We start from the raw sequence: 25,290 nt of genomic DNA on the forward strand, positions 1-25,290 counted from the left end.
TGAAACCAAACACTTAGGATACATGCTATACAGGCACAGAAGCGTTTCTTTGTATTTAAGGATCATACTTGTTTCTGGGATAGAGCTTGTAAAAGATTCTGGTTCGTTTATTGGCACTGGACTCTCCTCAAAGGCGGCGTTCCCAGGCTCTGCTGCTTTGTGGCTCTGAGACTGGTCGAAGCCTTCATAGCGACCCGCTTGGGTGGTGCGGTTCATACACATGAGTGATATGCCCGCGATCACGATGCTGCAGAACAGGGTGACCGCCGTGATGATCATCTGCCGGCATTGCAAAGACACATTAGGTCACACTGTCTACAATCCCATTTTGATAATCTTAGTAGAATAGCTTAAGGGAACTTTTTTGGGTGGGAAATGCAATATCTCCACAGCTATAAATGTTTTAGAATAGTAGTTCTCAAAAGGGAGTAAGAGTATGAAAGGGATATAAGTTACTTGTAGAGGAATTAGGATTTGCTTGTAATCATGTAAGATTTCTAGATGCTTCTTTCACTGTACATCAATACCTTCGGTTTCCTCTATGTAATCTGAATGACTGCTCACAGACCTTTTTTAATTTAAAGTTTTTGCTTGCTTTAATACCTAAGTTCAAGGGTACTTCAGCTAGAGACTCTGTTATGGTAATAATACTAAACATAAATAATTCTGGCTAATACTTATTGAGTACCAACTCTATGCCAGCTCTAGTCTAAGTCCTTTATATGTATAATATTTATTCTCACAACAACCCAATAAAATTCAAAATTATAAAAGAGAAAAAAGATGGAAATCAAAATCTTCTGACGGTCTTTAAAAAAACACACATCCTTGGAGGCACCTGGCTAGCTTAGTCAGTTGAGCCTCAGACTTCGGCTCAGGTCATGATCTCAAAGTTTGGTTTGTGAGTTCAAGTCCTACATCAGGTTTGCTGCTGTCAGCACAAAGCCCACTTCAGATCCTCTGTCCCTTTTTCTCTGCCTTTCCCCTGCTTGTGTTCTCTCAACATTGAATGTTAAAAAACAAACAAACAAACAAAAAACACTATTTAAAAACACATATCTTTGGGCCCTAGCCCTAGAGAATTCTCATCAGTAGATACACTATACTCCTCAAGCATACTTTGCCCCAGATACTTATTGTTCTGAAATGTATATTTGAAAGAGGATTCAAAGTCAAGAACATGGCTTTTATTATTACTGCTAATTTATTAAATAGCTTTACATTAATCACTCTTTCCTCCAGTAGAGGAAACATAATTCATAAGTGAGTTTAAGAAGACCCAATAAGTTCTGGGGCACCCGAGTGCCTCAGTTGGTTGAGCATCCAACTCTTGATTTTGGCTCAGGTTATGATCTATCTCATGGTTTGTGAGTTCAAGCCCCATGTCAGGCTCTGTGCTGATGCTGCTTGGGATTCTCTCTCTCTCTCTGCCCCTCCCCTGCTCACATGAGCACTCACACACTCTCTTTCAAAATAAATAAACCTAAAAAAAAAGTTTTTTTCAATAAGTTTGAGGCATTTGGAAATCATTAGCACCAATGTGATATGCAATACACTGGAATAGATTTGTAAAATAACTTTTAATGTAAGTAGAGCGAAACACAGTAACAAGCTAAAAGGAGACATTTCCAAGAACAGAACCGTCCATAGACTCTCCTTACCTGCTCTTTGCCATAAAAGAAGGCCGAGTCAATGCTGTCCCCATTATGTTTTCCAGTTATCAGAAGAACACCAACAAGGAGAGCAGGGATTCTATAATAAGGGTTTGAGAGAGAAAAAGAGGATGAACAGGAACTGTATATATGGGAACATGGAAGCAAACAGAAAACGATCAACTTACCCCCAGCCAGATATGATGATGATTCCAACAGGAATTTGTACACTCTCTCTCTTTTTTAAAAGAAACAAAGAAACTGCCAGAAGGCCTGCGAATAAGATGAACAAGACATAGAGACTGAAAGGCAGACAATTTCTCTTGATGTTGATCAGACTTCATAGAACTTTAACCAAACTTATGTCAATGGTAGTCTGTAGGTTTTGCTCTAGAATTTGCTCTTTCTAAAGAAATGCTGTCCCTGATATTTTGAAGCAAGGTTTCCTCAGAATCATTCATGTTTTCTCTGTGGCTTTTTTTTTTTTTTTTTTTTGTTTTTTTTTTTTTTTTTTTTTTTTTTTTTTTTTTTTTTTTTTTTTGCTCAGATCTTCTTGTTTTGTACATGAGGATTTTTTTCAAAAGCCCAAATCATTTTATTCTTTTGACTGATGTGCTTGGAATCTAAGTATATTTGTTTAAAAAAATGTAAATGGATACAGAACAAGTCTAAAAAAAAAAGCACCCCCACTCAGTTGATGCTAAGAAAATATAGGCGATTCTCATACAGGTTCAGGTTTTGGAAAATGACCCAAGTCTAAATGACAGACCTTGATACAAATATAATGTGAACTTAATACAAAAACAAACGTTTTAAAACTCTTATGTGTACCTTTTACCATCAATCCAATTATTTATACAAGTAAAATTTAATCAACCCTACATGGTTATAGAATCTTAGAACTTCAGAGTTGGAAAGGACCACTTCCATCTATAGCTACGGAAGCAAGAGTTTGCCCACGCCACACAGCCAGCAGAGGGCACAGCAGGACTACAAACCCAGCCTTCTGATCCAAGGTTAAATCCAACTCTATCAGTTTCTAAACTTCAGACCCATGGACTGCTAGGGTTCTTAAGACATATTTTGTGGGGTCTAGAAGTTTCTATGAGAAACTTTAAGTCTATTTGGTATATTTTCATCGATAACCATCTAGATGTCCATCTTACAACCAAAGTACAGTCTCATGATTTCAGAGCTTACATTTGGTTTTACGTTAAGTTTGAGCCAAGTGAAGGCCAAATGATATCACAACACATGGTCCAAGGGAAGTTTTTTGTGGTAGTTTTTGGGGTTTTCTTTTGTTTCTGTTTTGTTTGTTTGTTTGTTTGTAATTTGAGAGAGAAAAGCAGTGAGATGAACCTGGTCATAAATCCAAACATGAAAGTAAAGGCAAGCCACACTGAAAAAAATAAAACCTCTTACCAGAGAAATGAGTTCCATTTTTTACATTTCAAGCTGTGATTCAGATTAGCAAAACAAGATCCTTTGTCATGTCAATGAATGTTGCTAATTAGAATTTGTAACTGAGACTCTCATCTGTGAATTTGCTTTGGTTTTAAAGTTGTATATTGGCTGTATATAAGGAATTCAGACTCAGATCCGAGATGGTACAGATTAAGTAACACTATGTTACAATACTACAAATCAACACTGAGGCTCTTGAGAATTATTTTCCTGTATAGAGAACCCACACCTTACTCAAGTTCAAGAGCTACTTTAATACCACTGCTCCTTCCTAAGTACATTTGTATACTCTATAGTTCCAGGTTTTCAAAGTGCCTGGGAAACAAGGTACACAACAGTATGCCAACTGTGTCATGGTCGTGATGGTACTCTTTAAAGTTTTAAAGGTCATCATTCCTGCCTTATGAAAAGACTAATATACAAACAGGCCCAGCCCTGGATCTCTCTTGGGTTTCTGGCAGAAACTGTGAGAGTTGCTGCTGAATCAGTTAATCTCTTGGAGCCTTATTTAACTCATTTGAAAAATAAAGGACTTCAACTAAACTAGTGTTTCCAAACTGTACAAAGGTGAAATTTTTTGACTAGTTTTGTGTTTATTTATTTTTAATTTTTTAAATGTTTATTATATTTGAGAGAGAGAGACAGAGACAGAGTATGAATGGGGGAGGGGGAGAGAAACAGTGAGGCACAATCTGATGTAGGCTCCAGGCTTGGAGCTGTCAGCACAGAGCCCTACGCAAGGCTCCAACTCATGAACTGTGAGATCATGACGTGGGTCGAAGTCTCACGTTCAACCCGCTGAGTCACGAAGGCGCTCCCTGCTTATTTTAACATGTACTTGAAAAACTAGCACACAAAACCTGGGATTTCATTTTATTTTACTTTTAATTTTTTAAATGTTTATTTATTTTTGAGAGAGAAACAGAGTGTGAGCAGGGGAGAGGCAGAGAGAGGGAGATTCCCAAGCAGCCTCCGAGCTGTCAGCACAGGGCCTGATGTGGGGCTTGAACTCACCAACTGCGAGATCATGACCTGAAGCAAAGTCAGACCTTTAACCGACTGAGCCACCCAGATGCTCCCAAATCTGGGATTTTATTAATATAATGCTCAATTTATTAAAGTAAAAAAAGTGAGTAAATTTTTAGGGACAAATAAAAAAAAGGACAGGTGTCATGCAGATATGGCAAAAATTGTGAAGACAGAGGTGCCTGGGTGGCTTAGTTGGTTAAACATCTGACTCTTGAGTTTGGCTCAAGCCATGATCTCATGGTTTGTGAGTTCAAGCTTCACATCGGGCTGTGCACTGACAGCGTGGAGGCTGCTTGAGATTCTGTCTCCCTCTCTCTCTGCCCCTTTCTTGCTTGCTCTCTCTCTCTCTCTCAAAAAAATAAACTTAAAAAAATTGTGAAGACAGTATGCAAATGAATGAAATTGGAAATGTTGAAAAAATGATTTAAAATAACACTTTAGGTTTAAAATTATGCTATAGCATAATAATATCAAGGTTAAAGGGCACCTTCATTGGGATCCAGAATTCAGAACAAGGTCTCTCGATAGATTCTGGCATGCATGCTTAAATAGGATTTCAAGGACACTTGGATATTTTTGATATATTGATCTATTTGCTGCTCTCCTATTCACATGATAAATTTAGTGTTAATAAACCTAAGTATTAGAGATCAAGTTGGTTCGTCTGTATTTGGAAATAGAAATCTTTAGGCTCTTCTGTTTGACAACTCATGAAAACTCTGACGCTATGCAAGATGTCATCAGCTGGATCCCAAGACTTGACCTGACTGCTCACGTGCTTGTACTTACCCACCTTTGTCTCACATTTTTCCTTAAACTCTTCTTTCCAACTTATCTCTCAACTCAGGCAAAGGATCCCACAGGCATAACATCCCATGATGCAAACTGAAACTACCGCTCAAGCCATAATGACTGCTCGGAGGAAGGGCTCTCGTGACCCACACCACCCAGACAAGTTTGAGTGAAACCCCTGACTCGCACCTGCACAGACACACCATGGAGTTATCTCTGGGATAATCAGCAATTACCTTCACCTCATCATAACACTAAACTCTCCACCCAAGAAGGAGCACAGCCTCATTTACATAACACACAACATATGTACAGCCATGTCTCCTGAAGGTTCATGTGTGACCATGTGCCCACCTCTACATACAGTGACAAGGCTTTCCTACCTAAATATTCATCCTAGCCCTAAATAAAAGGAGCCCACTCACCCTTGCAGGGAGTCACAGCTTTGGAAGTTATGATCTCCTTATTTGTTGCAAATAAAATTTCCTTTGTGTGACTACTCATCTGGTGTAGTTTCTCTCTGTGACTCACCAAGGAGCGAACTCACCTTGGTTTGGTTACAGATAGACTGCCTTCAAAAAGCACATACCTTCTCCTGTTAGCACTGAATTTTTTATTCTGTAATTCCTCACCACATTGTTGCTTCACTTCAAAAGGCTACTGACTTGGAAGGGCCCTGCTTTTGATCTTGAAGGCATGGAATCAAAGGTCTGTCCCTCGAAGCCACTTCCTGACACCTGCCTCCTAACAGTGGCCATAACCAGCCCTACCAACCTGCCATTGTCCTCTTATGTGCCATTTTCTAGGTTCACGTCTTTGGTATGAATACAATACAGCCAGACAGAATGTTTCACAAATATACCAGAATGTATGCATCCAAATAAATATTATATTCGTCAAAATGACAATATGCTAAAATATTTCAATATCTTTTTTGGAGCTAGTTGAAATGAGAAATAGTCTTTCTTACTGGGAACTCTTGTATTTCCATCCCCTTACATTCCTTACTTTCCTTGTTCTCATATAACCACTTTTCCCTCTATTTAATAATATAGTTCCAGTTGTTGACTGCCTAATATGTGCCAGGCACAAATACCCATAACTCATTTAATTCTCAGAGTAACTCTTTGAGGTGTGATAACCTAGTCTCACAGATGAGAAAACGGAGATTGTAAAATTTAAGTCATTTGCTGAAGGCAGAGCCAGAATTTTTCACTTGGTTCAGTTGGACTCTAATAGTGATCTCTGGGACATACCTCACATGCCTCCTACTTCTCTGCCATTCCCTCCCTCCTTTCTTCACTTGCCTCCAGTACCTGATCTCTTGGTGTTTCCCAAGGGGAGCTGTGCTGACTGTGGCCAAGAGCCAAAGATCCTGAAGAAAAAGACCACGTGACTGGAAACCCCCTGAAGCCAGTCAGGAATACAATACATCAGGAAACGGAGCTCTGCGTTGCTGACTGCCTGTGCTAGTGACAGTAGCGGCCTGCAAGAATGCCTTAATCCAATTCTGCTAGACTTCCAATAGATCAGATCTCAGCTGAGACCTTCTAATGACGGAAAACTTAAATTTGCATTCATGATCCAACTTACCTGTCCACAGATAGGTGCTATAGAGGGAGCTGTACAATAGAACAAACACCAGAATTTGTCCCACAAAATTTTTTTCTTTAACAAAATTCCATATCATCATTCCAGCACAGACAATAGACTGAAGAAAAAAATTAAGAACAAAGTCAGTCATATTCATATAAGTCATCCAAAAGTTTTTATTCACAGCAAATCTAATTATACATTTTAAAGGACTGCTGAATAGTTATCATGCTAGCTATATTAAAGCTTCAAGTTTTATGATAAAACCCCTTGTTATACAGCCTTTAACAATATACATATTCAATTGAAAGAGACAACATTCTAAATACTAACCTTATAATTAATAATGACTTACATAAAAAACGCTAAACTTTTTTCCATTATAATTTGAGACATGCAAAAATTTGACTAGAAGAATGAGATTGTGATTGAATTCAATCTTTAATGATTCAATTATTTCTATTAAAAATGCAAAACTATCATTGCCTGCCATTATTAGCCTCAATGTATACAGTTCAAGACCTATTGTGGTATATAATAAATTAGGCATGAATTAATTATAATCAAGTTGTAACTGACTGCATTTGGTAAAAAATACTTTCGATTTTGTAACTGGAAAAACCCAGCAACATAATTTTGTCCTCTACAGTAGAATAATCGATGAAAAAAGCATAATTCCAAATATCTATAGGTTTACTAACCTGAGCGATGAGTAAATTAGTTGTAAGCATATGAGGGAGCTGTTTATATTTCTTACTCAAAAGAAGAATAGCCAGAGACCAGATCTTAAAGACAAAATGTTCAAAAGTTATTCAGGTTTTTTAAACCTTTATAACTCCTTATCAATAACTCATTGATTAGCTTTTTTCTAAGAGACTGTACACTCATGTGCATAAACAGGGGAGGGGAAAGGGAAGGGCGGAGAGTGAATCTTAAGCAGTCTCCATACCTAGTGCAGAGCCTCATGCGGCGTTCAAGCTCACCACCATAAGATCATGACCTGAGCCAAAATCAAGAGTTGGACGCTTAACTGACTGAGCCACCCAGATGCCCCTTATTAGCTTCTTTAAAGGATTCTCTTTATCTTTGTTCAGAAGGAAATTCCAAAATCTTACTTACTTTAATCTGCCTAGTTCCCAAAAGAATATTAAGGTAAATTACTATATCCCCATGCTATATATAAATAGCATGGAGATATAACAACATAGATGGACCTAGAGTGGATTATGCTAAGCAAAATAAGTCAGAGAAACATAAATAGTGTATGATTTCACTTCTATGTGGAATCCCCAAAATGAACAAGCAAAACAAAACAGAAACAGACTCATAGATACAGGAAACTGTTGGCCATCAGAAGGGGGAGGAGTTGAATGGCAGGTGACACAAGTCAGGGGGACTGAAAAGTACAATTTTCCAGTTATAAAATAAATATGTCCTGGAGATTTAATGTGCAGCATAGGAAACATAGTAAATAACATAATAACTTTGAATAGTGACAAATGGTAACTAGACTTATCATGGTGATCATTTCATAATGTATAAAAATATCAAATTGCTATGATGTACTCCTGAAACTTGTAATTACATGTCATTTATACTTTGGGGAAAAAAAAGCATGGAGCTCTCTTATCATAATTAACTGTTCAAAAATGACAGGGTCTTTAAGAACTAATGCCTTGACCAGGGCCATGTCCTAATTTCACCTAGTTTTGGTGGCTGGAGTAGGACACAGGCTCATAGCCAACTACTCAGGAAAAGATCTTTCGTGGGATGCAGTTACAATGCATTATTCTAAGCTTTCCTCTTTTGATTCCACCATATTGGCTCATGAAATATCTAAATTCCAGTAGTCTTACTTGAAACAACACCCATGTCCCACCTTAAGATGAACTGTTTTGCATTCCTCATATTTAAAAGGACTGGATTTCTATTCTCCCTCTAAAGCGGCCAGCTAAGTATGCTGCTTAATTTCCTTCTTTCTTCTCCCCTCAATTCAATCAACATTTATATCATCTCCGCCCCAGTCCTCTTATCAAAGGGCACAGATTTTAACAAGATGTAACAGAACTGAAGTTTCCTAAAAATTACATTAATCACACATTTATTTGTTGTCAGTACACATGTTCATTCCTACCTCCTTTTCCTTAACAGTAAAAGTTGTTTTTTTTTTTCAACCAGAATGCTGCTTGAATTCCATAGGCAACATGAACTACAGAATACTCTAGTTGTCAAATGTTTAAGTATTTAATTTGAAGTAGATTTATCCATGAAACTTCATTAACACTATATGGATGGATAGATGATCACTTCCAACCCTGATTCTACAACAGCTAGTATTTATATCGTGATTTGCCATTTGTAGAGGCTTTTCACATATATTGTCTCATGCAATCCTTAAAAGAACCCATGGAAATAGGTAAAATTAGTATCTCTAGCTCACAGTTGAGAAAACTGAAGTTTAGAGACACACAGCTAGTTTTTGATAGGGCATAATCCAAATCCAGGTCTGACTAAATCTCATGCCTTGTCTTCTGTGTGCCTCTAATTCTCAAAACGAAAGACGCAACTCAGAAGGCTGATATGTACATTTTAAGGGTAGGCTTAGCTTTTTCTATTGCTTAAGAGATTTTTTAAAATACATTTTTAAATCCCTAACTTTCTGTTACCAAGCTATTCTCAAACTCATTCGTGGTTTTCATTCATTTTTACACTGAGACATACTTACCAAGGAGACAAGGCTGATAATACTTATATCAAAACTAACATTCTGGATGGCATATGCCAATGGCTTAGGGTCCATAGTGGGAAAGGTTAGTAACCAGGCAGAAACATACATGATTGGTGCAGACACAAATGTGCTTATGACCATCCCTGAGGTTATCTGCAAAAAATGAAATCAAATTGAGGAAAGGGTCACAGTCTCAATAAACAATTACTCTAAACTTTAAATAGCCACACCACACTAAGGCATTCTAAAATACAAGCAAAAGTCAGTAAAAAGCATATTCTCTAATACTGAATTCCTCTTTCTGAGGGTCCTTAAAAGAAAACACAGTTAAGTTCCTTTGTCTCTTCCAGCCTGTGCTCAATTAATATTTGTACATAACCAACACTAGACATCCCATGCTGATGGTAATCTTCTAGGTTCTAGAAAGTAAACCATATTAATGATCTAATTAAACTGATGACCAGTTTCCTTCCACACTATTTCATAAAATACAGGGCAATAAAATAGGAAAAAAAAAACTACCATGCAGATTAAATAATGCAAGTAACCTTTGTTAAATAATTTGGTTACTTTGCTGTATTTCAAAAACATTTAGTGTAATACTATAAGTAACATGTATAATATGCTTAGACAAGGTTAATAATATGGTATTAATTAATTTTAGCTATTTACTGAGATTGATTATGTGCTGTTTTACATCTGCTGGTTGAATTATCAATGAATGAAGCTTTTTTTTTTTACCCCAAATTTCAAAAGTTACCATTCTGTAAATAATCTTTAGGCTTCAGGATAAGTACAACAATGAGATATTTGAAATTTAAAAAGACTAATAAAAAAATACAGCTGAGAAGACCCTGGATTAAATAACTATTATTACATAATATTACACGATGCCTCCTTATTTACAGTGAAGTAGCTTACACGTATCAAATTCTTATAAAAGAATGCTGATTTCTGCATTTTAAAAATTCATTTTTCTCCTAACCGGACAAGCACACCTAGAGAGTAGTGTATACATACAATCTCGACTTCCATGTTGAACTGTGTTGCAAAGATAGCCACGCCTGGTGCTACAGGAAAGACACCATACAAAAATGCATAATTTGATAAACTTGTATGGTTCACTACACTGTCACCCTTGTCCAAGAGTTCCACCATTTCTCTGCACAGAAGTGGCAGCACCAGGCTGAAAAAAACAAAAAATGGGTCATTCACTTGATATCAAAGCATGCTGGTCCCCAATGGGGAGACTGTTCTAGTGAACTTGGCATTAGGATATTCTTCTGCCCTGAAGGTGCATCTATTTGCATGCACATATTCTCTGCATGCCTACTTGTGAACATTTTGAAATAATCAAGAATTCAACTTGGAGCCATTTAAGTGTAATAATATTCTTTTTTTAAAAGCTTATTAATTTTGAAAGAGAGTGAGCGAGAGAGCACAAGGGGGTGATGGGCAGAGAGAGAGAGAGAGAGAGAGAGAGAGAATCCCAAGCAGGCTCTATGCTGTTAGTACAGAGCCCCAATGTGGAGCTTTAACTCACTAGCCATGAGATCATGGTCCAGAGCCAAAGTTGGACACTTAAATGACTGAGCCACCCAGGAGTCCTATTTATTTTTTTAAGAGAGAAAGAGAGAGAGAGATTGCACAAGCCATGGAGGGGGCAGAGGGCCAAAGAGAGTCTTCTTCTTTTTTTTTTTTTTTTAAGTTTTTACATTTATTTTTGAGAGAGAGAGAGAGTGCATGTGCACATGGGGGAGGAGGAGGTACAGAGAGAGGAAGAGAGAGGATCCCAAGCAGGTTCAGTGCTATCAGTGCAGAGCCAGACACAGGGCTCGAACTTGAGAACTATGAGATCATGACCTAAGCTGAAATCAAGAGTCAGATGCCCAACCAACTGAGCCACCCAGGTGCCCTGAGAGAGAATCTTAAATAAGCTCCATGCTGTCAGCACAGTGACTGAATGTGGGGCTCCATTCATCTAACCACCAATTGTGAAATCATAACCTGAGCTGAAATCAAGAGTCAGATGTTTGGGAAGCCTGGGTGGCTGAGCTGGTTAAGTGTCCTACTCTTGATTTTGGCTCTGGTCATGATCTCGCAGTTCACTGGATTGGGCCCTGAGTCAAGCTCAGTGCTGACAGCTCAGAGTCCACTTGGAATTCTCTCTCTGTCTTTCTGTCCCTCCTCTGCTTACTCACACATGCTCTCTCTCTCAAAATAAATGAATAAACATTAAAAAAAAAAAAAACCCAACGATTTGGACACTTAATCAACTGAGCCACCCAGATGCCCCTAAGTGTAACAACATTCTAAAAGTACTTTCAGGGCACCTGGGTGGCTCAGTCGTTAAGCATCTGACTTCTGCCCAGGTAATGATCTTACTGTTCCCCATTCATGAGTTTGAGCCCAGAGCCTGGAGCCTGTTTCAGATTCTGTGTCTCCCTCTCTCTCTGCCCCTCCCCAACTCATGCTCTGTCTCTCTCGGTCTCAAAAATAAAATAAAAACATTAAAAATTTTTAATAAAAAAATAAAAATACTTTCAACAGCAGGGATTAGGAGGAGAAAACTCAGTTTTTGTTCTACAAATAATTTTCTTACAAAAAATGTGTAAAAGTTGTAATTGTAGCTGCTGTTTCTTGTTTTCTTTACTAATAAGTTGAAATGTTAAAAGAAAAAAAAAAGGATCTATACTCTGAGTAAACTTTTTTTCAAGAAAATTACTAAACTTCTTATTGGAAAAAAGCCCTGGTCTTTATTATGATTTGGGGCTTAAAAAATCTTTTTTTTAAGCTTATTTATTTTGAGAGAGAAAGAGAGAGAGCGCATCCCAAGCAGGCTACACATGGTCATTTTTAAAAATTAGAATATTTAAACTCTAAGTTGACAATACTATTATCATTAGAACCATATTTATTACTGTGGCAATACTAATTAATTCATTATTTCCAAGAAGCATAATACCACACCAAAAATAATTTTCAAAAGTTATATTCATTTTAATTATTTTGAAAATATAGATGCTATTTCACATTGCACTGCTCTTGTGAATTTCACTATACAAGAGCTGATTTCAATAGTTCAGTACGCTCCAAATGTCTCGGGGTAGTGTCACAGTAAAATTATGTCACCCACACCACAAAGAAGTATAACTCCATGGCTAATGAGCTAAGTAAGCTGAAGAACTATTGACTAAGAAACTGATTAAAAAAACTTAATTTGATAGGCCAGGATCAGATTGTTGATAATAATCATTTGTACTGACTTAGCTCTATTTAGAAAGTTCAACTACCCACAGAATTATAGAATATTTCCCCCAAATTCATGAACAAAAGCTTATGTTCAAAATTACTGTTTTTGTCACGGGTAATAGGGTTTTAAAAGATTTAGAAAACTCAGAAATCCTGTAAAATTCCTTAAAAATATGATCAACTGGGACATTAGTAGATATTAAGTAAAGTTATATAAAAGTTAAAGAGAAACCAATAGTCTTCATCTTCTGTCAGGAAAATGGAAAGAATAATCTACAAAGAATAAGGAAATAACTTTCCACAATATGCCAACATCACATTTTCCTTTAAATCACAACTACTTAGTTAGGAGGAATTATTACTATCAGGTTATTTAAAGGAGAAAATAGTCATAGACACATCTTCTGAGTTGGCTAAATAGGGCTTTCACAAAGGACAATCCCCACATTAAGTAAGTGAAACTTACAGTTTAGCTGTGATGAGAAGAATTAGTACAATAAATGCTGACTTCTTCAGTTTCTTTATTTTTCCCACCATTGTAAGACCAAGATAAAATAGAGCCGATCCAGAAAAAGAGTTTGCAAGTCCATCTAGAAAATTTTCCATATACACGGGCACCTTTTGATCAAGAATAAAATTGAAGGCAATGCCAATGAAAACCATAAATACTATTGGGTTCTGTAAAACACGCAGAAGTCCAAGTCCTATAATTTTCACTTTGTTTTGAGAAGCATTTTGAGTGTCTTTCCACTTCTGGATTTCACAGAAGATAAACCCTATAGGGTTTAACATCATAAGAGATATTGGTGCCACCAGGTAAATGTACTGGAGATATTCTGGGTATGTAGTTTGATATAAAGCTTCAACTGCAAAACATGAATTAAGATTGCTTTAAAAATGAGTACCACAGAAATGCATTAATAAATTATGCATATAGTGTTTTCCATGATTAATTATAACATATTGTAAATTAATCTAAATAGTGCACAATGATCTCATTAGTCTACTTTGGAAAAGTAAAATTTAATAATAAAGCTTAAAAGGAAGAAAAACACACTACATTAAATATTTAGCTTATAAAATGATAATCAACTTTAAAAAATTATTAGTGAAACCCACTAATTGAGGCTGAGTGTAGTCTCAATAAAAGGACAGAATTGTAGAATTATTAAAAGAAAAAGGAAGAAATGAAACATTTAAGTAGTAAGAGCAACAAGGTACTTTGGTTCTCTTGAAGCCAGCCTACAGAGGGTTGGGGAGAGAGGAGGAGACTACAAACAAAAATATGAACAATGAAAAGATAGCGTTCAAGTTATAGTGGAAAAGAGGTAAAGATGGCTCTCAGATAAAAAGTTGAGGAGTCAGGGACTGGAAGTCTCGAAGTCCAAGTATGACAAGCAGTTGGAAGATTAGGAGTTCAGAGTAAGTCAGATTGTGAGCTACTGAACTTAGTATTTCCCAGAAGACTAGGTCCTGGATGTGGCATGGGAATTGGTGGCTGAAAGGGAGTAAACACCACTGGAGATGATGAAGTCAGGGAACTGAAAGGGCAGAGAATTTAATGGTATTCACATGGATGCTAAAGTCAAAGAGGACAATGGCAAAATTTGGGAGTCAAGAGGACGACAATGAGCCAGGTATTAAAGTCTTCACTAAATGAGGAGGAGTGATCAGAATGAGGTCAGCAGATGACAGCATGAGGATGAATGGTCTAGGCAGGCAGCACAAACCCCAAAACAGCAGTTCTTGCAAAAGAGCAGAGAATGATGGCCTGGCAGAGGTACAAGGCGGCTATGAGAATGCCAGTTCTGCCTACTATTGCTCATGTAGGATACAGGCAAAGAGAAAATAAGTGGCCTCCATTTGAGAGTAATAAGAAGGAATGAATGCCTTTAGAAAGACCCACTGAAGATGTTGAAGAATTATGAATGAAAAGGTGATCTAAGGAATGTTTGGGAGGGGAATACAGTAGAGTCACATCAGTACACAATTTAATGAACACAAATTCAACTATACTCTCTTAGGAAAACAAAAGCTTCATTCCCCCCACCCCCATCAAACATGTTCCCAAATGCAAACTAATCACTTCCTTGTTCATTAATGAACAACGTTAGAGAAAAATCTGGCTGTGTCAGACTTAATGAGAAATGGTACAATATATACAAAGCATGTGTGCTGTATTTTGTGGGTGACTTAAGGGATTTTTTCAAGGGTAGGACTATGCATGACTTTAGAACCTAACCAGGGCATAAAATGAATCTCCTTGAAAGGAGGTAGGTGGGTTGGATCAGACTTCTAGCATGAAGTTTGGTGGTGGACATGAGGGTTGGTGGTCTGTTTTGGGGGTGATCAGAACAACACAGAGCCTTGGAATAAGCAACCTGGTCTCCAGGTACAGTTTTGGCAATGAGTTCTGAAATTCAACCTAACACAAAGGTTGATTCATAAATGATTGGAGTTTGAGAAAGAAAGATTAAAAAAAAAAAAATGAACAGCCACAATCACTTGCAAAGACAGAGGCAATCATGTGCAAAACTGTAAAAGATTAGACTTCTCAATTTACATTAAGATAGAGTTTCACAGGTAGGAAAATATATTTGTTTACTTACTCAAAATACATAAGTTCAGTTAATGTCTTTCCTGTTAAAGTTACATAACTAGATTGTATAACCTTTAGAAGTTTACCTGGTTCTCATGAGCTAAAACCTACTTTTTTGTAGGATTCTATTCCCTTTCTTTTCAGCTAAGCACGTACAGAGGTCTATAATACCTCTGAAATGAAGCAGTGGCTAAGCAAAACATTTGATTACATAAAATTTCACAAATTCTTTCTTTTCCACTAATTTCCAAATTAGATACATGAGTTCCACCTATATCTCTTAGTGGTGTTCTTTCACATTTCATAAGGTTTCATCTTTTGAGTAAAAGAAAAGCATCACTCTTGATAACTATTTCTAGACAGCTATACTTCTACTTAGATATTCCATCTCTAAGAGAAAGCTTCCATACCTGCTAACCACTCAATTGTTAAAATAGAGAGCATATTTTGAAAAAGCCTGTGGTTTCAGAGTACAAGAATTTTCCCAAGTGGCCCCAATAAAATGCACAAAGTGTTCCCTTTGACAACTTTTACCACACAGAACCCCTTAAGTTAAGGCCTTTTTCCAGAAACTTACCATTCCCAGCACACTAGCACTTAATCACCATCTGATAATGGACTTTATATTGTTTTACAAACCCCATGCAGGGGCACATGGGTGGCTCAGTCGGTTAGGTGTCTGACTCTTGATTTCAGCTCAGGTCATGATCTCATGGTTCTTGAGTTCAAGCCCTGCATTGGGCTCTGTGCTGGGAGTATAGAGCCTGCTTGGGATTCTCTCTCCTGTCTCTCTGACCCTCCCCTGCTCATACTCTCTTGTTCTCTCCCTCTCTCTCAAAATAAATAAATGAACATTAACAAAAATAAAAACTCAAAGCTCAATGTGAATTTGAGCAGCAGCCTTTCCTTATCTACGGCTGAGCAATGACCAAGTACTTTCTTCTTAGGTAGGATCTTTTGTATTTTCTCCTCTTGAACCACTAGTCAAAAATCTCAAAGTTGGATTAATGTTTATCAACTTATATTCTTTTGGTTCTTCCTGACCACTCCCTTGATTCATTTTACTTACTGCTGACAGGATCATCTAAATCTTAGCTTTCAAAATTTATGATTTTCCCACAGTGCTCACCTCCCACAGGAACAGCTCTGAAGCCTTTCTGTCGGCATTTACAGTCCAGTCTCCACAAGTGTGGTGCCTTCCTCAGGCAGTTCATCACTCACTATTCTTTCATGTGAAGCCTCCACCAGTGTTTAATATCACAATTTTCCCGGACAAACACCAGGTTCATAATTACGAGTTCTACATGCTGATCATCATTCCCCAACTTCTTAAAACCTCTCCTTCCTCACCTAAATCCTGCCTATAGTTTGAGGGCCTGTCTCAGGTACCAATGCTTCCCATCTAGGTCTTCAGTCTATGTCATGGGTCTCCTCTCTGGATGGCTCTGGAACCTTGTTTCATGTAAGTTGTTTCTCACCACATTCTATGTTCCCTGAAGGCACATTGTCATAACTCCCAGTCCCCAGTGCAGTGCTGAACACATCTGAAAATATTTGCTGAATGGAATTAACATATCAATGAATGTCCAAGTTTTCAAAGTAAAAATGTATTCTGTAGGGGCGCCTGGGTGGCTCAGTCAGTTGAGTATCTGACTCTTGATTTCAGCTCAGGTCATGGTCTCATGGTTCATGAGATAGAGCTCCGTGTTGGGCTCTGCGTTGACAGCTCAGAGCCTGCTTGGGATTCTCCCTCTCCCTCTCTCTGTTCCTTCCTTGCTTGTGCTCGCTCTCTCCCTCTCTCTCTCAAAATAAATTTTTAAAAAAACGTATTTTGTAACACACAGCAATTTATATCTAACTGTTATCTCTCAAACCTGTTTCTTTTTGTACATAGGTTTTTTTTTCTTATTCTGAGTATTTATAAGGCAGATTACTATTATTTTAAGCCAGTTGAACAGGTATATGAAGGCAAAAAAGGTAAAATTTGGTGGGAGAGCAAAAAATTGGGAATGAATAAATAATTGCTAAATTACAAGAATAGGGTTCAACATGGAAATTTCAGTTCAATCTGTCATTCATTTGCATAATTAAAGTTATACATTTATCTATGAATTGGCACTGCTTCTGTTGCCAATTGAAAGATGGTTTTTCAAATCTGAAAAACATACGAAAGCAGTGACCTATACTAACAAATTAGATTTATAATGATTGTATCACCTATTAAGTTCTAATTAATTAAAACCTACAAATAAGGCTCTTGGGGGCAGGAGAGAATCCCACTATGAGGAACTAAGAGACAAAATTAGCCACCCACTGTGTCTCCTATTTTGATTCCTGCCAGGTTTCAATCCCTAGCAAATAACACTAAGACCCGGACAAGATCATTCTATTATTTAATGGCATATAGTTAAATGCTTCATTTCCTTTCTGTTTACAGCTCAAGCACTAGAGCATAATTATGATTAGTTGGGGTACTTATGCTATCAGCATTGTTTGAAGAATAAATTATAGGACTTAACTATGCCTTATTAGTATCTTTTAATGACAGAGGTAGGGAACCATTCTGATTTGCTGAAATCAACATTTCACCTTGGTAGATTCTTGATTTCTTCTCAGACTCATATTTCTTAAAGTACTTTTGAAAAGAATTGTTCTAAAAAAAGGCAAGCTTCTCTTTCAGTCTGTTAAATGTACTGTAGCATTGTCACTTGAATATAGATAAATCCTATCTATATATAAAAATATATATCTATATGTTATATATAAATCATATATATAACATATAGATAAATGTAATTTCATAGGCTGTTATAATTGTCATAATATACAGAAAAAGGAAACATGACTTAATTTTCTTACATTAACTTATCTGCCTTCTCTTGAGTCCCTTATAAATTGGACTGATATTGTGGAAGAAAACAGTCTTTAAAAGGACATTTTTTAAAATCTATGATGCTTATCTGTTAACAAGAGAGTGGGAATTCCTGGGGGACACCACATAACAAACAGAAAGAAAGGGTCTTCTCTCTAGAGACACAGTCTTCTTTGTTTATCCTGAAAAGGACCAGAAGGCAGACAGGCAGGAAGCATTAATAAATAAGCCCATCAGAGCACATACACAGCCCTACAGTTCTGTACCGCACCTTCCAATCTGCAGATCCATGAGAAACACTTTTGTGTATACTGTTGGTTTCCGGAAAGGTATTGTTTACAATACAATGTTACGAGAGCTCTTATATTATTGGTAATTTAATTTTTTTAGTGTTTTATTTATTTATTTGTAATTTAAAAACAAAAAAATTAGAACTCAAAATTCAGAAGGATAATTATCAGGAAAACTGGACTAGCACACTGCTAGGAACATGATTATTACCAGATTCAATAATCTAATGTAGAATAAGGAAAATAGTGATGAAAATAGTGGACTAAATTTTTGATTTGGAGATTTTGTCTTAATATGAAAATGGAGAATCTTTTGGCACTGTTGGTGGGAATGCAAACTGGTGTGGCAGCTCTGGAAAACAGTGTGGAGGTTCCTAAAAAAATTAAAAATAGAATTACCCTACAACCCAGCAATAGTACTACTAGGAATTTACCCAAGGGATATAAGAGTGCTGATTCATAGGGGCACATGTACCCCAATGTTTATAGCACTGCTTTCAACAATAGCCAATTTTTGGAAAGAGCCTAAATGTCCATCAACTGATGAATGGATAAAGATGTGGTTTATATATACAATGGAATACTACTTGGCAATGAGAAAGAATGAAATCTTGCCATTTGCAGCAATGTGGATGGAACTGGAGGGTATCATGCTAAGTGAAATAAGTCAGAGAAAGACAGATATCATATGTTTTCACTCATATGTGGAACTTAACAGAAGACCATGGAGGAAAGGAAGGGGAAAAAATAGTTACAGAGAGGGAGGGAGACAAACCATAAGAAACTCTTAAATACAAAGAACAAACTGAGGGTTAATGGAGGGGGTTGGGGAAGAGGTAAAAATGAGTGCTGGGCACTGAGGAGGGCACTTGTTGGGATGAGCACTGGGTATTGTATGTAAGCAATGAATCATGGGAATCTCCCCCCCAAAACCAAGAGCACACTGTATACACTGTATGTTAGCCAACTTGACAATACATTATATTTTTAAAAAAATGGATGAGCTCATCTAATTGCAGGTCTTTTTCCACTGCTACTCATTTTATGGAACACTTTTAGAATAATATAAAGGAAAAAAAAACTTTGATTCTCTCTGATATTAATGGATTACACAGGCTAGTTAGGTCTTCTAAAGATTAAATGGGCATGTTATATAACTGTGTGGCATAAAAGAATGCCCCAGGATTTATAATCAAGAGGCCTAGGTTTGGATCTCAGTCACCTGTCAGCTGTGTGACCAAGGATAAGACAATTAAATCCCTGTAAGCCTGTCTCCTTATTTGAAATTGAGGATTACAAATATCTGCCCTACCTCAGATGAGACAAATATATGAGAAAATACTCTATAAACTATAAAGTTACAAACATTAGTTTTGTTTAGTTATGGACTTACCAATCTATGAGAACATGAAACTATATACTTATAGATTATATCCAAATTAAGATAATGTAATATTGGTTAAATACTTAATACTACAATACCAAGCCATTTCTAAGGTCCTTATGGTTTAAATACCTTGACAAATTTACATTATTAATGCTTCTGAAGAGACGGACAAACACATTAACTGCTTGCTCTTTTATTTCCAAAGTCTTTATTTAAATGCTTGGTTCACCCTTAATTTTAAAATTCATTATCCTTAAAGGAACACTTATATAATTTCTATTTATAGCCTAGTCATCTAAGAGCCTAGTTTCCCTCTCTCACAAACCTCCTGCTTTACTCATAGTTATTTAGTTTCTGAGATTTAGTTCCATTTCTGGCAAGCGAGATGAAGAGGGTCAAAGGAGGAGAAAAAGGAAAAGTATATTCACTAGAATCCTTTTGGTGCCAGTGGCGAAATAATAACATTTTGGTGGTGGGGGTGGTGGGGGTTACAACTACTGAATAAGGAATCTGAAAGTCAATAGTAGTTTTCAGTTGTCCACTTCATTACGTCTCTTTCAGTCTCTGCTCAGAAGATGTACCATCAAAGGTCTTTACTGACCCCGTACCTTAAACAGTACCTCCTCATTCCTTTCCAAACTACTGTGTTTTTATGGTCCTTGCCATTACTTGATATTATTTTAATTTTAATGTTATTTTCACATTAAAATGTAAATTCAATATGTATGAGTACTTTGTTGAGAGGTATATTCCCAGCAGCTAGAACAATTATTGGAACCTAACAGGTCCCTATGAATGAGTGAATGAATGGATGGCTATATCCATAATACTCAGGTCCTCACATTATGATACATGGTCAAAGCACAACATAAACTTGAATTTAAAAATAAAAGTATAAAAAGTAGCTACTAAGGAGATATTTGCTTAGTGGTAGATGTTCTGGAAAAAAAAAAAAGAATATGTTTAAGATATCTCAATATCTCAAATTGGTGTTTTATCAGGAGAACAAACACACATAGAAACAAAATTAGACAGTCTAAAGAGTTGGAAAGGTTAAGAAGGAAGAGTTGAAAAGGTAAAAAGCCCTCACCATTTTTGTTCTTAAGCAAGAAGTTAACTCAATTGAAGTAAATTGATATATTGAGTAACAAGCTCAAAAACAAGCTTTAATATAAGACAATATATATTCTAGATGGTAAGAAAAAGTCACTCATAAATTTCCACTGCTAACATTTATTAATAACTATTTTTATAAACACATATGTCTATCTTGTTTAAATAATTTAAATCAGAATCTGATCCCTTCTGGAACCTGAACTTCTTTCATGTGATATTGAGAAGAAAAAGAATATATTAGAAAGATGATTCATAAAGTTTATTTGGATATGACTATTTATTTTAGGTTGACACTTGAAGGAACTTCAAACTCTGAAGTTGAGGAAAAATAGAATTAATCCTAATGTAAGAAATAGTTAAGAAAAAACATGAGCAAGTTTAAAATTTTATTAAAAGATTTATCCCCTTTTGGGTGTAGGCACTGCGGGGTGGTACAAAGTACAGAGATTTGGAATTAGGCTTTGTGACTTTTTTTTTTTTTTTAAGTAAACTCTACCCCCAATATGGGGCTTGAACTCATGACTCCAAGATCAAGATTCACATATTCTACTGACTGAACCAGCCAAATGTCCCTGAAAGATTTTTTAGATATAAGAAGAAATAATAAATATCTATCACTAACAAATTCTTAGATAAATTAAATGATTAAATTTTGCTAACTCCTAAAATATCTGAATTTTTTAAAAGCTTGAAAAATACAATAACTTACCTATAGGATATCCCAATGCAAAGTCATTACTTTGTGTAGCAAAAATAGGGAATAGTCCAGCTTTGCTGAATCGACTATCAGGACTGGCAACCAGTAGGGTTAAGACACATACAATGAAAAAGACAGAAGCTTTGGCAATCAAGATACTATATAGGAAAGACCAATCCACATTGGAAAAATTAAGTACAACCATATTTTTGAATAATAAAGCTGGAAGTGCAAATCTGGAGACAAAATTTCCCAGTCCTTTGGCCTGTGTTGATGTTATGACATTTGCTCTTCCTGCTATGTAGCCACAAAGGACTATGCCAAAGCATTCTAGTAAGGCTGGAAAAAGCCTTGTTATTGACATTGAAGGTGGGTCATTAGTGGAATTAAATCTATGCATTACTGTTGAGGAGAAAGTTTTGCTCATATTGACTGCAATGGTTAAGTTCTCTGCAGGTAAGTCGGAAAACGAATTCATTTTTGTTCACCCTCCAACTCCAACCAGATATCTGGAAAGAAAGGAAGAAAGATTCAGTGTGACAATAAATAAGAAGAGGAATTCTAGTTGAAAGCATATACTGGCAAATCTAGACTTATCAAATGGCCAAATATATATATACTTTCTTCAACAACCACCAGAGAAAAATGAAAATGAAAAAAAAGGGGGGGGGCGAGAGGGTTTGCTAATGATAACCTCCTTACTCTCAAAGGTGGGTCAGCTCAAAATATTTATGTTGGTGGCCTATTTTCAGTATTAGACATGAATATGATAAGATCCGCAAATATGAGAGCTGCAGTGATTATCCCATAGCTCTCTCCCATGATCCACACTTGAGCTCCACCTGGCGGGTAAGAGCTTGGGGCCCACAGAGTCTCTTCTGGATGTCCACCTGCATCCTAATTCTCGGGAAATTTCAGTTCTCAAGGCTACATACTGGACAGGGGAGTCATGCGTAGCCTGTGGTCATACCTGAGTATAGGATAAGAAGAAAAATATAGTAGAGTACCACATAAAAACTTTATTTCTTCATCTGTGAAATGGCAATACTACTATCTACCTCACTAAGACTTGAAATGATTCAAATCCGATTCAAATCCCTTATAATCACATCTGGCACGAAGTAATCAAAGTTTGGTGACATATAAAAGAGAATGAAAAAAAAAAAAGATGGCATTCTACCAGGCTACCCTTAGTTCCTTTTATCCTGGCATCACATATTTGCCTTCTGGAATGCCCGAGTCCCCTTTGTGTCATAGGGACTTTGTACATGCTGTTCGGTCTAAAATGTTCTCTTCTCTACCTGCCATTCTCTATGTAATAATACCTGCTCACCCTCTAAATTATATAGTTCAGGAGTTGCTTCATCAGGTAAGGCTTCACTAACCCCATAGCCAAGTCTTTTGCAAATAGAATCAGATTCCTTACCCGTAGGCTACTTTTCTCAGTTTGTAATTACACTATGCATTAGAGTGACTATTTGATTTGTCTGTCTCTTTCACTAGACTTTAACTGCCACATAAGTAGGGACTCTGCATGAAATTTGCTCACTATTGTATCCCTAATGCCTAGCACAGTGACTAGCACACAGGAGGCACTAATATATTTACACTTAAATATTTATATATTTATATATAAATATATATACTTATGTATAGAAAATATATATATTATTTTGATGAATGACTAAACTATTAATCTGCTCTTTAACTTTTCACTTTTATTTTTAATGTTTATTTATTCTGAGAAAGAGAACGCATGCATGGGGGGGGGGAGAATCCCAAGCAGGCTTCACGCTCAGCCCAAAGCCTGATATGGGGCTCTATCTCATGATTGTGAGATTATGGCCTAAGCCGACATCAAGAGTCAGATGCTTAACTGACTGAGCCACCCAGTCACCTCAAACCTTTCACCTTTCAGTGGACCAATGTTCTCTTTTAGCAACCATCTAGTTCATGGAGAGAAATCTTTTTTTTTTCTGAATGATAAAGTACCCTAAGTTCTTCACTATAGACAGGGCGTGACCACAAAATATGTTCTAAAGCTATTCTAAAATGTTAAAGAACACAACATGTGTTGTAAAATGTCCTAAAGATGTTCAGAAAATGCTAAAGCAAGAAAGAATTTGTTATGCTAGCATTACAATACAATCAGACTCCCCTCTTGCTGCCAGGGACACAATGAACATGAGGTTTGGGCAACTTTGCAACTAATCAGCTTTCATGAGTAACTCAAAATTAATATGGTGACAATTGCCAATTTCTAAGTGATTATTCTGGGTTAACCATCTAAAGTGGCCTTATATAAGGTAGAAAGTAAAAACGCTCATGATTTCTGAAATTTGCAATGCCAACGGGTAAGTTTTCAAACAACCACATGACATCAGAACGACTCAGATAGCAGGCCAGAGACCAGCAACAACTAATACATGGGGTGTGGACAAGATAATTTTCTCTGTGCTACCCTCGTATAAACTGAACCATTTAGCCTTACATGTAATCTGGATCCAGACAAGTGTTGTTCTACCAGGATTAGACAGGAGTGGTCAATATCCACAAAACCTATAATAATCACATACTTGAAGTTTACCAAATAAGCATCAAATTATATCCTGGGAAAGCTAATGGTTGGGGCAGGTACCATTAGTTGAAGTAAGGAGCTGCTAAACAAAGGTAGTAAACATCTAGAGTCCCTAATAGGTGTGGACCTGAAAAAGCAATGTCAAAGAATAAGATGACAAATTTGTCCAGTCTTATGTTATTTCTTTAAAGTTCCCTATATTGCCCGGAATATTAATAACTTACTGCTGACTACACCTTATTTGTACCACACTCACATATCAATGTATTACAATAATTTTTTTAACAAATAGTTTTAACTAAAATAGTGGTTGTTAAGTAAAAGAGTCAGATAGATCTGAACCCAATCTTGGGCCTTTTCACTTATCAACTCTTTGGGCAAGTTAAATGCCCTCTCTGAACCTTAAAATGAGAGTAAAAACCTCCTTAAAGGAACATTTTGAGGATTGGAGATTTTATACACAGTTAATCATAGTAACTCATCACAGAGTAGGTCTTCAAGAAATGGTAGCAGCTGCTATCACGAATTGTGGTCATAAGAACACTAACAAATTAAATATAATTCATTGTCTTATGCCAGTTCTTCAAACTTGGTATTAAAGATTCTCAAACTGGGGAGTCTGGGTGGCTCAGTCAGTTAAGCGTCTGACTTCAGCTCAGGTCATAATCTCACGGTTCGTGGGTTTGAGCCCTGGGTCGGGTTCTGTGCTGACAGCTAGCTCAGAGTCTGGAGCCTGCTTCAGATTCTGTATCTCCCTCTTTCTCTGACCCTCCCCTGCTCATGCTGTCTCTCTCTCTCAGAAATAAATAAAACATTAAAACATTAAAAAAAAAAACCCCAAAGATTCTCAAACTAAATTAGAGATTAGTGTGGTTCGTGAAATCGAGCCATGAGTCAGGCTCTGTGTTGGCAGTGTGCAGCCTGCTTGGGATTTTCGCTCTCTAGCTCTCTGCCTCCTTGCCCCCCCCTCCTCAAAATATATAAAAATAAACTAAAAAAAATAGAGAGATGGGATGGGTCATAGGTTATCAACTTTTCTTTCATACCAAACTAAGAGCAGTTCAATTTAATTCAGTTTGATCTCAAATAGCTTACAGCTGGGAAGGGAGAGCTCTTCATTTTTCTCAAGGTGATGGTCAAATAGTTGTAGCACTACTCATGATTAACTTTGAGTTATTCAAAAATTAAAAGAGAAAAACTTTGAAAAGTATCTGCTCCTACCCATAAAGATTCCTTTAATG

At 36.7% G+C, this 25,290-nt stretch overlaps 1 protein-coding gene across 2 annotated transcripts in view; it reads right to left on the bottom strand.

Annotated features, from left to right (window-relative positions):
* Positions 1–25,290, bottom strand: part of GPR155 (G protein-coupled receptor 155) — a 47,276-nt gene that overhangs the window by 20,361 nt on the left and 1,625 nt on the right. The window contains exons 2-10 of one of the 2 annotated variants that reach the window (XM_039239223.1): positions 21,484–21,980; positions 12,977–13,376; positions 10,279–10,444; positions 9,256–9,411; positions 7,232–7,315; positions 6,531–6,648; positions 1,841–1,925; positions 1,662–1,752; positions 69–279 (exon numbers count right to left, since the gene is read on the bottom strand). In XM_039239223.1, the coding sequence (XP_039095154.1) occupies positions 69–279; positions 1,662–1,752; positions 1,841–1,925; positions 6,531–6,648; positions 7,232–7,315; positions 9,256–9,411; positions 10,279–10,444; positions 12,977–13,376; positions 21,484–21,949 (1,777 nt within the window). In that variant the 5' untranslated portion in view covers positions 21,950–21,980. The remainder of the gene's footprint in view (positions 1–68; positions 280–1,661; positions 1,753–1,840; positions 1,926–6,530; positions 6,649–7,231; positions 7,316–9,255; positions 9,412–10,278; positions 10,445–12,976; positions 13,377–21,483; positions 21,981–25,290) is intronic. The other variant, XM_039239225.1, reaches the window with a different exon arrangement.

The sequence above is a fragment of the Hyaena hyaena genome, unplaced genomic scaffold (genome assembly GCF_003009895.1).
Source record: "Hyaena hyaena isolate Hyena2069 unplaced genomic scaffold, ASM300989v1 scaffold_154, whole genome shotgun sequence".
NCBI lineage: Eukaryota > Metazoa > Chordata > Mammalia > Carnivora > Hyaenidae > Hyaena > Hyaena hyaena.